General features: G+C 33.2%; 1 protein-coding gene across 5 annotated transcripts in view; it reads right to left on the bottom strand.

Moving 5' to 3' along the window:
• Window positions 1-12,335, bottom strand: part of LOC106078913 (uncharacterized) — a 179,106-nt gene that overhangs the window by 97,291 nt on the left and 69,480 nt on the right. For 3 of the 5 annotated variants that reach the window (XM_056039144.1, XM_056039142.1, XM_056039143.1), the window contains exons 11-25: window positions 10,397-10,464; window positions 9,427-9,573; window positions 9,205-9,273; window positions 9,029-9,093; window positions 5,244-5,303; window positions 4,411-4,764; window positions 4,069-4,212; window positions 3,786-3,920; window positions 2,319-2,446; window positions 1,639-1,703; window positions 1,394-1,484; window positions 1,150-1,234; window positions 916-1,002; window positions 732-795; window positions 489-558 (exon numbers count right to left, since the gene is read on the bottom strand). In XM_056039144.1, the coding sequence (XP_055895119.1) occupies window positions 489-558; window positions 732-795; window positions 916-1,002; window positions 1,150-1,234; window positions 1,394-1,484; window positions 1,639-1,703; window positions 2,319-2,446; window positions 3,786-3,920; window positions 4,069-4,212; window positions 4,411-4,764; window positions 5,244-5,303; window positions 9,029-9,093; window positions 9,205-9,273; window positions 9,427-9,573; window positions 10,397-10,464 (1,632 nt within the window). The remainder of the gene's footprint in view (window positions 1-488; window positions 559-731; window positions 796-915; window positions 1,003-1,149; window positions 1,235-1,393; window positions 1,485-1,638; window positions 1,704-2,318; window positions 2,447-3,785; window positions 3,921-4,068; window positions 4,213-4,410; window positions 4,765-5,243; window positions 5,304-9,028; window positions 9,094-9,204; window positions 9,274-9,426; window positions 9,574-10,396; window positions 10,465-12,335) is intronic. The other 2 variants (XM_056039145.1, XM_056039146.1) reach the window with 2 other exon arrangements.

A 12,335-nucleotide genomic window follows, 5' to 3' on the forward strand; every position in this document is an offset into this window, starting at 1 on the left:
TAATGTCTTGTAAAGCATAAACCAGTTCAGCATTGACCTATTCTTATTAAGATTTTTACTAATGTTTCAGCCTTTAAAAAATACAGAAGAAAAAATAACAGAAATCAGGTCAAGCTGGGGTATAACAGAAAGAATCTTTAACCAAAAACAGAGATGACTAATCTCAAATCTACTGGCTCTTAAAGTTTCAATGCAACATAAAGGTAAATATGAGGAAATCAGCTTTTACATATATTTCAAAGTACCTCAGTGACAATTTATAAAAGTGCTTAATTAAATTATAAAAACTGTTTTGCATTTAAATAGTTGTAGACCATATAGTACAATACTACCTTTGTTGAAGAAAAAACTAATGAATGCAATAATTTACTATGTTAGGCTTATTATAATGATATAATTTTATCATGAAACACATATATTACAAATAGTTTTGATAAGTAATTATATTTCAAAATAAAATGTAACAAATTTTGGGAATAATGATTTACTTTTTAGGTAGTATAATGTAATTCCTCCCTGCTTGAATAGCTTCTTCACATGGTGTTGGTTCCTCTTTAACTGGACACAACAATAACATTTGTTAATATTCTAAATTAGTAGAGATTATTATTACATAATTAATTACTAAATGTTCTATCAAATAGAAATCATAGTAAAAGTATATCAATTCTTCTTCTCTTTATATAAAATACCACCATTTTAAAAAAATTTTTAAAAATTACATTTATTACCTTTTTCAGAGGCATTCTTTATTTCAAATTTAATACTATCCTTCTTTAGTAAAACATTTGGAGCCTACAGTAAAATAAAGTAATAGGGTCAGTAAGTTACTCTATTTTCTTTGTTGACATTGTAAATACAGTGGATGCTGATTTTTTAATTTTTTTTTACTGTGACAATAATTAAAACTTTTACCTCTCCTAGGGTTTGGTGATTCCTTTTTTCAACTTCTTTATGTTTCATCTGTTTTACTTTCTCTAAAAGTTTTTTTTGCTCTTTAATCTAGAAGTAAATATACAAAATGCTAAGTTTCCAAATCAATGCATAAAATAGAATTAGAAAATATTTTTCTATTTGAAATAAAATTTAAAATCTTTTATCATTTTTTCTATTTAGCAAAATTAATTAGGCTATTATTGTTAATATTACTTCATGTAATGCAGTGTTAAAATCCTGAGGTATAATCAGGGTTTCATAATTAGTTGCTAACAGAGAAGGCGCTGTAACAGGTCTCCTGAAAAGATATAACTATTGTTATTTGTTAGCTGTCTTAAATTTTTATTCACAAAATTTAAAAAAATTATGATAAGATATTTTTTTAACAATAAGTTTGTTCTTACTTATGAGAATTTCAATACAATTAAATGAAAAAAGTATATGAGATATTGGTTACCTATAAGTTTGTTCTTTCTCATTTGTGTCAAGTTGATCTTCATTAATAGAGTTACACGATTGTGCATCAGAAATACAGTCATATTTGTCCACTTCATCAAGAAAAATTATGTGTAATTAAAGTTCATTTTAAAACATTGGTACAATTAATCAACCTCCCCAAATTATTCAAGGGCTACATTGTCAATAATTCTTTATTCTCTAATATATATAGATTCTAACCTTAACCAAGGTCAATCTATTTACCTTTTTTATTTTTTTTTCGTGAATTCTGTTTAGTATTGTCAGAATTATGTCGTTTTCGAACCGTTCTAAAAATTAAAGCAATTCAGTTAATAAGGATTGAATTAGCTAACTTATAGTTGTTGTTTTTTTTTTTTCAGAATAATAAATGAAGCAGAGATAGTAAAATCAAAAGATTATAAGACTAACTTTTGTAGACATTTTGAAACAGCTATTGAATTGCAGGAGGCAAGGGGGCCAAGTCGTAAAGTGCTTGGCTTCATAACCTGGTGACCCGCTTTTGAATTCTGGTAAAGACTGGAATTTTTAATTCCAGGATCTTTGGGTGCCTCTTTAAAAATAAAGGTCTAAGTAAAGTAAAGGCAACTGGTCATTGTGCTGGCCACAGGACACACTGTTAACAATAGACCACAGAAACAGATGACCCTTACATCATCTGCTCTATTGACCACAAGGGGAACTTTACTTTTTTTCTTTTATTGAATTGCCTAAATTTAAATAAAACTAATTTAACTATCAGAGAGGAATGGATAAGGTTAGTCAATAGACCATGTGTGGTGCCTCCATTGTTCAACAGACTAAGGGATAGGTGGAAGTAAAGATGAACTTTCTGAAACTATTGTAGCCTAATTGTAGAAGAATTAGATATATTTATTGTCTAAAGCTTAAAGTTTAACTTAAACCTTTCATGCAATTTTTTTTTCTCCAAGTCCAATTCTGTGTCACCTTTATCTTCATTAGTATTACTTTCTTTCTCCATTGTTTCAACTGGATGTCTCTCAAACAATTCTTCACATCCTTCCACTCGGTACTTATGAAATAAATTAACTTAGCTTTCAAAAGGATTGTTAAAATGTTTATATATGCTTTTATATCAATACAAAGAAACAAACAAAATATAAAATTATAAAATACTTTTAAATAAGCAATATATATATATATATATATATATATATATATATATAATTCCATCTATACTGTCTAAGAAAAATCAGCTAGTGACTTGGTTTGATCACATATCATACTGAGAATTTTACACATCACAAATTGACAGTATTTGTCATGTGCATCTAGAGTTGCTTCTTGTGTGATGTTTTCTTTTATGCACCATAATGGTTGATGTCATTGCTTCATTGCTTCTGTTGTGTTTTTGCAGATGGCGGATCTTTTCCTGGAGTTTTCTTTTGTTGTTTTCTTCCCCAGTATTGGGTAAGTTAGTTTATTTTGCTTTATTCTTCACATTGTAGTTCTAAAATCATTATTAATATAATAATTGGGCTGTGGGCTTTGTGAGCCCTGATCGATTGTGGCACTGAGCTTAAAGTGTGCTATATCTCATTTGAATAATATGTATAACTTGTATTTGCCGTGTAAATACTATTAATATTTATTCATCATTTATGCCACATCATATTACTCCATTAAACCTTTGCTTATGAAATCTCATTATTGACTAGTATACGTTACTATTGTATTATTTGTTCTTTTGGTAATTATTTCATAAATTGATTGCTAAACTGATAAATTGTTATGGGTGTCCAGGCAGACAGGCCACAACTAAAGTACAACCCCAACAGGAAGTTAACAATCAGGTGGGGAACCCGGCATAGCAAGTCATACCCTAGACGTGTACAAAACCCACCTGACAGTATTCATGTCAAATAAAGCTAAAATGTTCCAACTGTGAAGCCCTGTGTCTGATTGTTGACTTCCTATGTATGAGGAGATGTGCAATGCAAAAGGATCTCAAGAGAGTCAACACAAGAGATATAAAGATATCCCCAAGAGCTCCCTCAAGAAATTCAGAATCAACATTCATGACTTGAAAAAAAACTATTCCATGATCAAACCAAAATTTTTAGTGTTTTGGGCCATGGGGCATAGTTTTCTAAAGATAGCTAAAAGCCACAAGTACCCTAAATCCAGGTCACACTTCGCATTCAATGGGATATTCAAATTTGACCCAGAAGAAGGAGCTTGAAAAGGGAGATTTCTATAATTTATGTAGATCAATTTCGCATTCAACAGGATATTCAAATTTGACCCAGAAGAAGGAGCTTGAAAAGAGAGATTTTTATAATTTATGTAGATCAATTCATTTTTTTTTTCACCTAGTTATAAACATTAAATTGAGCTTAATGAAGACTTACCTGAGGAAACAAAAATTCCTTTACAATGTCTGAAGCAGTACCTAGTTTGGGTGGTGCAGGGTTCCAATAAATTTGTGATTCATTAGACCCCATATCAACCATTTTCCCAGCTACCATAATCAACGTTTCACCAAGCTATGAAATTATCAAAATTTATTAAAATAAATGATACTTTCAGAAAACAAAAATTATTCAATATACTTTTGGATAAAAAAAAAGCACTTAAATATTTAAAATATTAAAAATATATTTTAAAAAAATGATCACTAGATAAAGCACATACTAGTTTTTCTGCTGTTTTTTGCCATATTGTTAGAGATGATTCCATAGGAGTAGCCTGATTAATTCTTTCAGATTCTTGATTTGGTCTCACTGAGTTATCCGTTGAGCTGCATTCCGCAGATAAGATTACATCACCTGGTCTGAACTAAATTGAATTGAATTTTTAATGCATTTATAAATAATTAATGTCGAGTTTCTGCAAATAAAAAAGAATAGTAAAACTAAATTGTAACATTGAGAAGTAATAAAAATGTACCTCTTATTTTCATACTTTTGTAAACAGCAATGCTTATGTAAGATCTCTAAAAATTCAAAATTTGTTCTCAAAATTAATTTCAAATACCCGATAACGCTGTGCACGCGCAACACTTGCAAAACGATCTGGGGTGTGATATTTCCTGCCCACATGTACAAGTTCCAAAGGAAGTTGAGAGTCTGGAGTGTTGTGACAAAAATGATGAACACTAATATGATTTTGCTTTTCTTGTGTCTTCCGAGAATCCATATCATTGTTAAAAGATTTAGGGACTGTAGTAACCGATGTAGATAGGAAAGAAATAGATGGTATTAGGCTATTATGCTTAAGACTTGTGCTTGCAAAAGGCAGTAATCGCTCTTGAAACTCTTTCAGTTCACCTTTAATACTCAAGAGATCCTCTACAGTTGCTTCAGGAGGTAACAATAAATCATTGCGCATCTGGAATGAAAAAATGATAATTTTTTAAAAATAATTTCTATGTCTGGCTTCTTTTTAATGTTACTAAATTATTTTTCTCTTAAAATAAACTCCTTTGTTCCCCTAGCAATCAAATCATTGAATAGTATTTATCTATTTATTGTAAACATTTCAAAAGTAATGTTTTAGTGAAATTAGTGTAAATGTAGATTTTGTTTCTTTAATTGTACTGTTGTAATATTTTTCAATACACAAATTATAATAAAAATTTTCTCATAGTATCATTGAATAGTATTGATCTATTTATTGTAAACATTTTAAAAGTAACGTTTGAGTGAAATTAGTGTAAACGTAGATTTTGTTTCTTTAATTGTACTGTTGTAATATTTTTCAATACACAAATTATAATAAAAATTTTCTCATAGAGAAGAAAAATTATTTTTATTTTAGTGTAAGTATTGTCATTATACAATTTCAATTCTTATTCTCTAAAAACTTACTTGTTCGTAATTAATCTCTTCTCTGGTCTGTCTCAAATGTTCATCAAGTATTTCGCTTTCCTAAAAACAAAACATTTATAAAAATCTAGTTCAAGATTTAAACAAAAAATCAAATGAAATAAAGTATTATGTATGGATTACACAAACAAACTTTTCATTTGCAACTGCACAAAATTCTTCTGTTCTATATTTGTCACGAATAGTTTTGAGAAAATTTGTTATTTGCGCTATCAATTAGAATTTTTGTCTTTCAAAGTAACGTAACATTTGCTGGTTTGGGATGCCTCTAGATCAGGGGTGAGGAACCTGTTTCTATTGAGGGCTGCATTAAAAAAAAATGGGAATGGGGCATATTTATATATGGCTCCTTCTGTTTCGGAAGACAATGGATGCGCCCAGATGAATCACTAGTTTTGGTTTCGTCTTGAGTGGGGCAGAATCAACAGTGACTGATCAAATTCTGGAGCGGCAGATTTTGCCACAGTTTGTGCATAATATGAATCTGTTTTAGGGCTAACTGACAGGGCAGCTTTCTTTTTCTTTCTCTTGACTTATGGACGCTTCGTTTCTTTTGCTCTGGGCAAAGTTCGTACCAATACGCACAGCCTGTCTCCATGCTGTCCGGTCTTGGGCTATCTCCTCCCACATACTTTCGTTGATGCCTGTAGTTCTCATGTCAGACATCTCTGTAGGTTAGTCTTGCGCGGCCCTTGAGTCTGACTTCCCCCAGAAGCTCAGCATATAGGATGGCTTTAATTTCTTCCTTGAGATTCCATATTCTTCTCAATGCCTTGCCCATGCTAAGGAAATGATACTACTGTGGTAAATACTATTGTGGTACCGAACATAGGATTGTCTTGTTTCCATACCTTTAAGTACTGCCTGTGGTTAAGACCCCTAGCTCTGAAAAATTTGATTACTGAGATAATCCTCCTAATAACATGCATGATATACAATGCAGCTTTGTGCAAACTTTCCCGTTTAGAGTTTATGGTTGGAATATTTTTCTTTCATTTATATAAAAAAAAACTTTTTCTCAGTCAAAGCACGGGCCCAGTAACTGTTACACTTGCCATCTTGTTCCAAGCCAACCCAACACTTTTAACACAGTTCATAGCATTGAATAAATATTAGCCTCAGTTTGTGTCTTTGACTGAATGTTTCGAAATATTGCCGATAAGAATAACCTTCGCTTACTTTAAAGTTTTTAGAATTTCAGTACGGATTTCGTTAATGAAAGTTCTGAGATTTAGCGGCATCGCTAGATCTAAGTTATTCTTTGTTTCAGCGTGTTAGGCTTGGGGCTACGTGGTTTTGAGTTCGCCCTTGGAGCCATGACTGACCCTTGATTAGTTTGAGCCTTGCATCTCCGTGTTGTAGTATTTGGAGTTACCAGGCCAAAATTGAGTGTGCGTGCATGAGGTGGGTTCATTTGTGTAATTAATAATGCATTAACCTGTTATCCCATTTTTTGTACATATTCTGACAATTAGGTTAGTATTAAATATTGTTATTGTTCAACGACCATTGACCACTTATGTACAGTTCGGTTATTATTCAACTTATGCCAAGGACAGTAGCGCTTTTGGACACCTTCGAAGACAAGCCTTATATTATGCAACTTGGTTTGCTGTTGTTCTTTGATTAATTCATTAGCTTGTTGAGGTGGAGAACCTGGTTAATTTTATCATCCCCTAGCTAGACCCGTAAAACCAACATCGACACTAATGTTTGCAGTTTTGATGTGGAGACCATGTCGATCTGTGAAGCGAAAGTCATTGACTCTCATCTTGGTGAGGGACATGTGAGGGGAAAACAGATTGTTGTGGTCATTGACTCAAAACCTGTACTACAGACTGGATCATGGGCCTCCAATATCGACACTCTACATGGCTCCACACAATACAAAACAACGCTATGGCTCCGTAGTAATAATGCAGTGGGTACCGAATCACATAGGTGTGACTGGCAACAATGGCAACACTGTTGCTAATTCCTTGGCCTACCAGGGCAGGCTGTGTTTTCCGTCATGCTATGATAACAATCCAAATAATAGAAATGGAAAAGTGGTTTGAGTGCTGGGACAAGTCCCAAAAAGGCCTCGTAGTCTGGGAGCACATGAGGCGCTCTGACGGCGCTTCCCCTTGGGGAAGACTGTCTAAGCATAAACAAGCTATTAAAGCACAGTGCAGCACAGGTCACTGTCCTGTTGGCTCATACGGCTATGGTCAAACTTCGAATTCCCGCTGCGGGGAAGAAGAGGAAACCATTTGTCATATTCTTTTTGACTGCATCCGACTTGCTGATCTCCTTCTCGTCAGGTATCGGAAACCACAAATTCTAGACCTGTATGTACGACGCAAAACAGTAAGGTTTCAGTCCAGGGCTTTTGAAAGAGACGATTTCAACCTCTCAAGCCCTAACTCAAAAGTAGTTTGATGATGATGAGGGCATGAAGAGTGTAATGGTCATTCACTGACCAAAAAAAAAACCAGCTCCAGTCTTCCACTGGATGCAGGTGGTAAAGGTCAAGAGAGTGTGTCCTAAAAAGCACAAATCTCCTTCACGTTTAACAATTTTATTCGGTTTTACCCCCCTCCCAAAAAAAAAATCGTTGCAGTGATTAGCAAGTGGCTGGTGTTGACATACTGGTCTGTAGAATGAGAAAATGGCTATAAAAGGTGTCTTAAACATTGTCTTTTATGAACCTGGTCAGTCTCACACGGTTTGTGAGAGAAACAAATAAAATAAGCTGTTAACTTTTTGCAAGAACGATTACTTTACTTTTAATAACTAATAATGACAGATTTGTTTTTAAAAAAAAGGAACATTTTTACCCTGCTCCAAATCCCCCCACCCGAAAAAATCCTTGTCACCCACGTGTATAAATCTACTCAGATTATATAAAATTATAGTTTAGTTACACAGATCCAGACATGAACATATTTAAAGAAGATGGTAGTCTAAGGCAAGAGACAGAGAGGAATGGAGAAAGACGGTTGACAAAACTTGCATGGTGCCCCAACGGTTCAACAGACAGATAGGTAAAGTTAAAGTCTAGACTAGTACTGGATCTAGATATATGAGATAGAAGATTCTATTTTGTTGATAGGCCTATAGATTCAGATTTAGAAGACGGTGCGAAAAATGTTCCTGAATGTTTATTTATTTATTAAACTTGTTAATGAATACCCTCTGACGTATGTGTGTTAAAGATAAAGATTGTCTAGACCCTCACACGAAATTTAATTTTAAAGATAATATTTTTAAAATTATAACGAGCAAACCAGAGTTTTCTCTGTGTGGCTAATTAGATAGTAATTCTTTTCTCAAAGATCTCACAAAGAACGTGTTTTCCCAGGTTTTGGTTTTTTGATCGTATAAAAAATTTGCAAGCTGAATAGAGAACTTGTAAAAACGGGGAAAATGTTTATAATTATATCTATTTACGTTTCATCTTAATCACTACATTTTTTTACCCTATACCCCAACCGCGAACAAAAAAAAAACAACAACTGGCTACGTCCAAGATATTTGATACCAAGTCACTCACTATATACGCGTTTAGGCAAATAAAATTAGAAAGTTTTGTTTATTAATAGAAATCAAGATCAATAGTTCGATTCTATTTGATTGTTGTTGTACTGGTTGGACGAAAATAAAAATTATGTTAGTTACACTATAACACTTCATACCCTTTACAACGACCACTTATTGCCTGTCAGTATAGGACCAATAATCTTCCACTAAATAGGCTACAGTAACAGTATATATATCAAAGTTACCTTAATGCCATTATCATCTGTTTTTGTAAAATTTAGTTCCGAAATTGACAAAGGACTTCTGTCAGCTGAAAAGAAAATAAGAAAAACTAAGTGAATCAACATAAACGAATGTAAAGAAAATCTTGACTAGATCAATATAAAAGTAAAGCATCCAGAGAAAAAGTAACGATACTTACCAATACTTTTACTCCCAAAACTAACGGGATCATCTGTCATTAGATCATTTGAATTATATGTACCGGTATCTAATTTTTTATTATATAAAAAATATAAGTCATAAAAATAATACAACTTTAGCAGACTCAGTGAATATTTAATAGGCATAAAAGTAAAAAAGCATTTGCTTATAAAATATTTCCACAAAAAAAAGTTGAAATTTTAATCCATGGTTTTCTCACCAGCCGTGGGAATATCATCGATTTCTAATTTTGCATCATCAAAATAGTGAAGTGAGGATACTTGTTTATCAGGTTCTTGATCAGATTCAGTAATTAAAGCCGAACTTTCATTTCTCTCCGTTTTTGTTTCATCAAATGTTTCCTCAACTAAACATAAAAAATATAACAATAAAGAAAAACAAGATTACAAAGAGAGTTTGTGTCATCACACAAACTTGGAGGCGGCCCCCAAGGAATTCACCAATGGACCAGGAATATTCAAGCCATAGTCTTGCTTTTATCGTTTAGTATAATGTAATACAATTAAAAAAATCATTTGGCGTTTTTTTTCACATAAAAGATAACAGGACAACACTTTTTCTAGATTCTAAACTAGATCTAGAATTAGAATCTAGACTAGATCTAGAATAGATTTCTAGACAACTTCTAGATCTAAACTAGATCTAGAATTTAGACTATATTAGTATAATTCAGAATGTTGTTAAGTGTATAATGAGGATATGTCAAAACTGCGCGCTATAAAAGTAGTTCGTTTTTTTTAAACTTACAACTAAAGAGAAATTCGTATCAAACTAAAAAAAAAACAGCAACGTTAGAATCAGTATTCCATTCAAATAATAGGCCAATTAATAAATGGAAAATATATTTTATAATGATCCATTGATACTTTTCAATTCTGACCTTAGATACCTATTTCAAGAAGTTTTTCATTTCACTTTCATAGATAATTTTAAAAATTAAAAGGTTTAGTTTCGGAAAAGAAAAAAGTAGCCGTTGCATCAGAACTTTGAATGATCTAAAATATCATTATGTCCGATTTTCATTTTCTTTTCTAGTTTTTGAGATCTAAACAGGATGGACGAACGGACAGACATACGATACAAAACTAATAACGGCTATTCCCCTTTCGGGGGCCGCTAAAAAGCTAACCTTTAAGAAATAAACAAAATAAAAAAAATTTCAAAATCACCTTCAATATTTGTTCTGGACATAACTCTTTGCATTATTTCTTTGATTTTTCTATCAGCATCAGTCTCTCTGTATGGAAAAAAAGAGTGGAGTAAGGTAGGCCTACATGCTTCAACTTAATTCGTGTACGTTTTGGTCATGTATTACCTGAATGGTCTACTTGGTGTTTTACCAAGGAAAAGTGCGTCCCCCACTAACCAAATGAAAGTCAGGGGAAGCGCTCCCCCCACTTAAGTCCTCAAGTTATAAGAATGTAATAACAAAGAAATGTTTACACATAAATATAATACAATTTTCCTGTTTTCCCTATCTCTCTCTCTCTCTCTCTCTCTCTCTCTCTATATATATATATATATATATATATATATATATATATATATATATATATATATATTTAGACATATTTTACCCGCGACCCGCGGGTCTTTATTTGCGTATCACTGTCAATATAGTCACTGAGAGTGTTTTAAAACGAAATAAAATAAAACGAAATAAACGAAATAATAATGTAATAAATAAAGCGAATGTGTAAATGTAAAAATAGTATGTATGAAGCCATCAAATCAAAATAGCTAATCTACTTAAATCCATTTTTTCAAATTAAAACATTTGCTTGTAGGCCCATGGGCATAGCCTGGGTGGGGTTGGGGGGTTCACCCCCCCCCCCCGAAATGAAATCCCCCAGATCGGAATTTAGTGACTTATTTTTTGCTTTGATTTTGTTTATTTTAGATGAGATTTTAATACTAAACCGTCACTTGCCCCAGCACAACTAAGGAGGTTTTGAGTTTAAAACCCCCTACCAGGCACTAGCGGATCCAGAACTTTGGAGTGGGGGGGGGGCGATTTTTTTCCAAACCCTAACCCTAACGCCCAGTAAACCCTAACCCTATGCATAAACGTGCAGCATATATATATATATAGGCCTATATATATATATATGTATATGAGAAAAAAAAGCGCAGCATTTCTCAACCTTCGGCGAAAAACAAAACAACTGAGGCAGCGCTATAAGGTTCCATAGTGGGTTTCGGGGCAAAGACCAGACGCCAAAAGCCTTTTCTTGCTTTTTTCACTGAAGAAACGCATTCTCCTGACATATACAGCTCATTATTCAAAAAAGAATTCGGGCAAAGCCCCGACGCCAAAAGCGTTTTCTTTCATTCTTCAATGCAGATACGCATTCTCCTGACATCTACAGCTCACTATTTATCAATGGAGTTCGGGGCGAAGCCCCGTCGCCAAAAGCGGTTTTTTTTTTGCAATCTTGAATGCAGAAACGCATTCTCCTGACGTATAGAGCTCATTATTCATAAAAAGAATTCGGGGCGAAGCCCCGACGCCAAAAGCGTTTTCTTGCATTCTTCAATGCAGAAACGCATTCTCCTGACATATACAGCTCATTGTTCATAAAAAGAATTCGGGGCGAAGCCCCGACGCCAAAAGCGTTTTCTTGCATTCTTCAATGCAGAAACCCATTCTCCTGACATCTACAGCTCATTATTTATCAATGGAGTTCGGCAAAAGCGTTTTCTTCACTGTAGAAACGCATTCTCCTGACAACTACAGCTCATTATTCAGTGGGTTCGGACGCCAAAATCCTTTTCTTGCATACTTCATAGAAGAAACGCATTCTTCTGACCTAAAGCTCATTTTTCATACTATTAAAAAAGGACGTTTCGAATAATGTTGTACTTGAAAAATATTCTAATATGAATTTATAGGCCCTTAATACATTGCAAATAAAACCGATTTGTTCCTTGAGAAGATAAGATACCCCACATATTTAGATTTGGCTTTGAGGATCGCCGCCGAAAAAAGAATTATTCGATAAATAATATTCAATAAAATTGAATTATAAATTGTGAGTTATAGTCCCAAATTTATTTAACTAGAAAAATTTCAGAATTGAGTAAAGGTTGGGAAAAGGCGACTATGTT

This window comes from Biomphalaria glabrata, chromosome 8, assembly GCF_947242115.1.
Source record: "Biomphalaria glabrata chromosome 8, xgBioGlab47.1, whole genome shotgun sequence".
NCBI lineage: Eukaryota > Metazoa > Mollusca > Gastropoda > Planorbidae > Biomphalaria > Biomphalaria glabrata.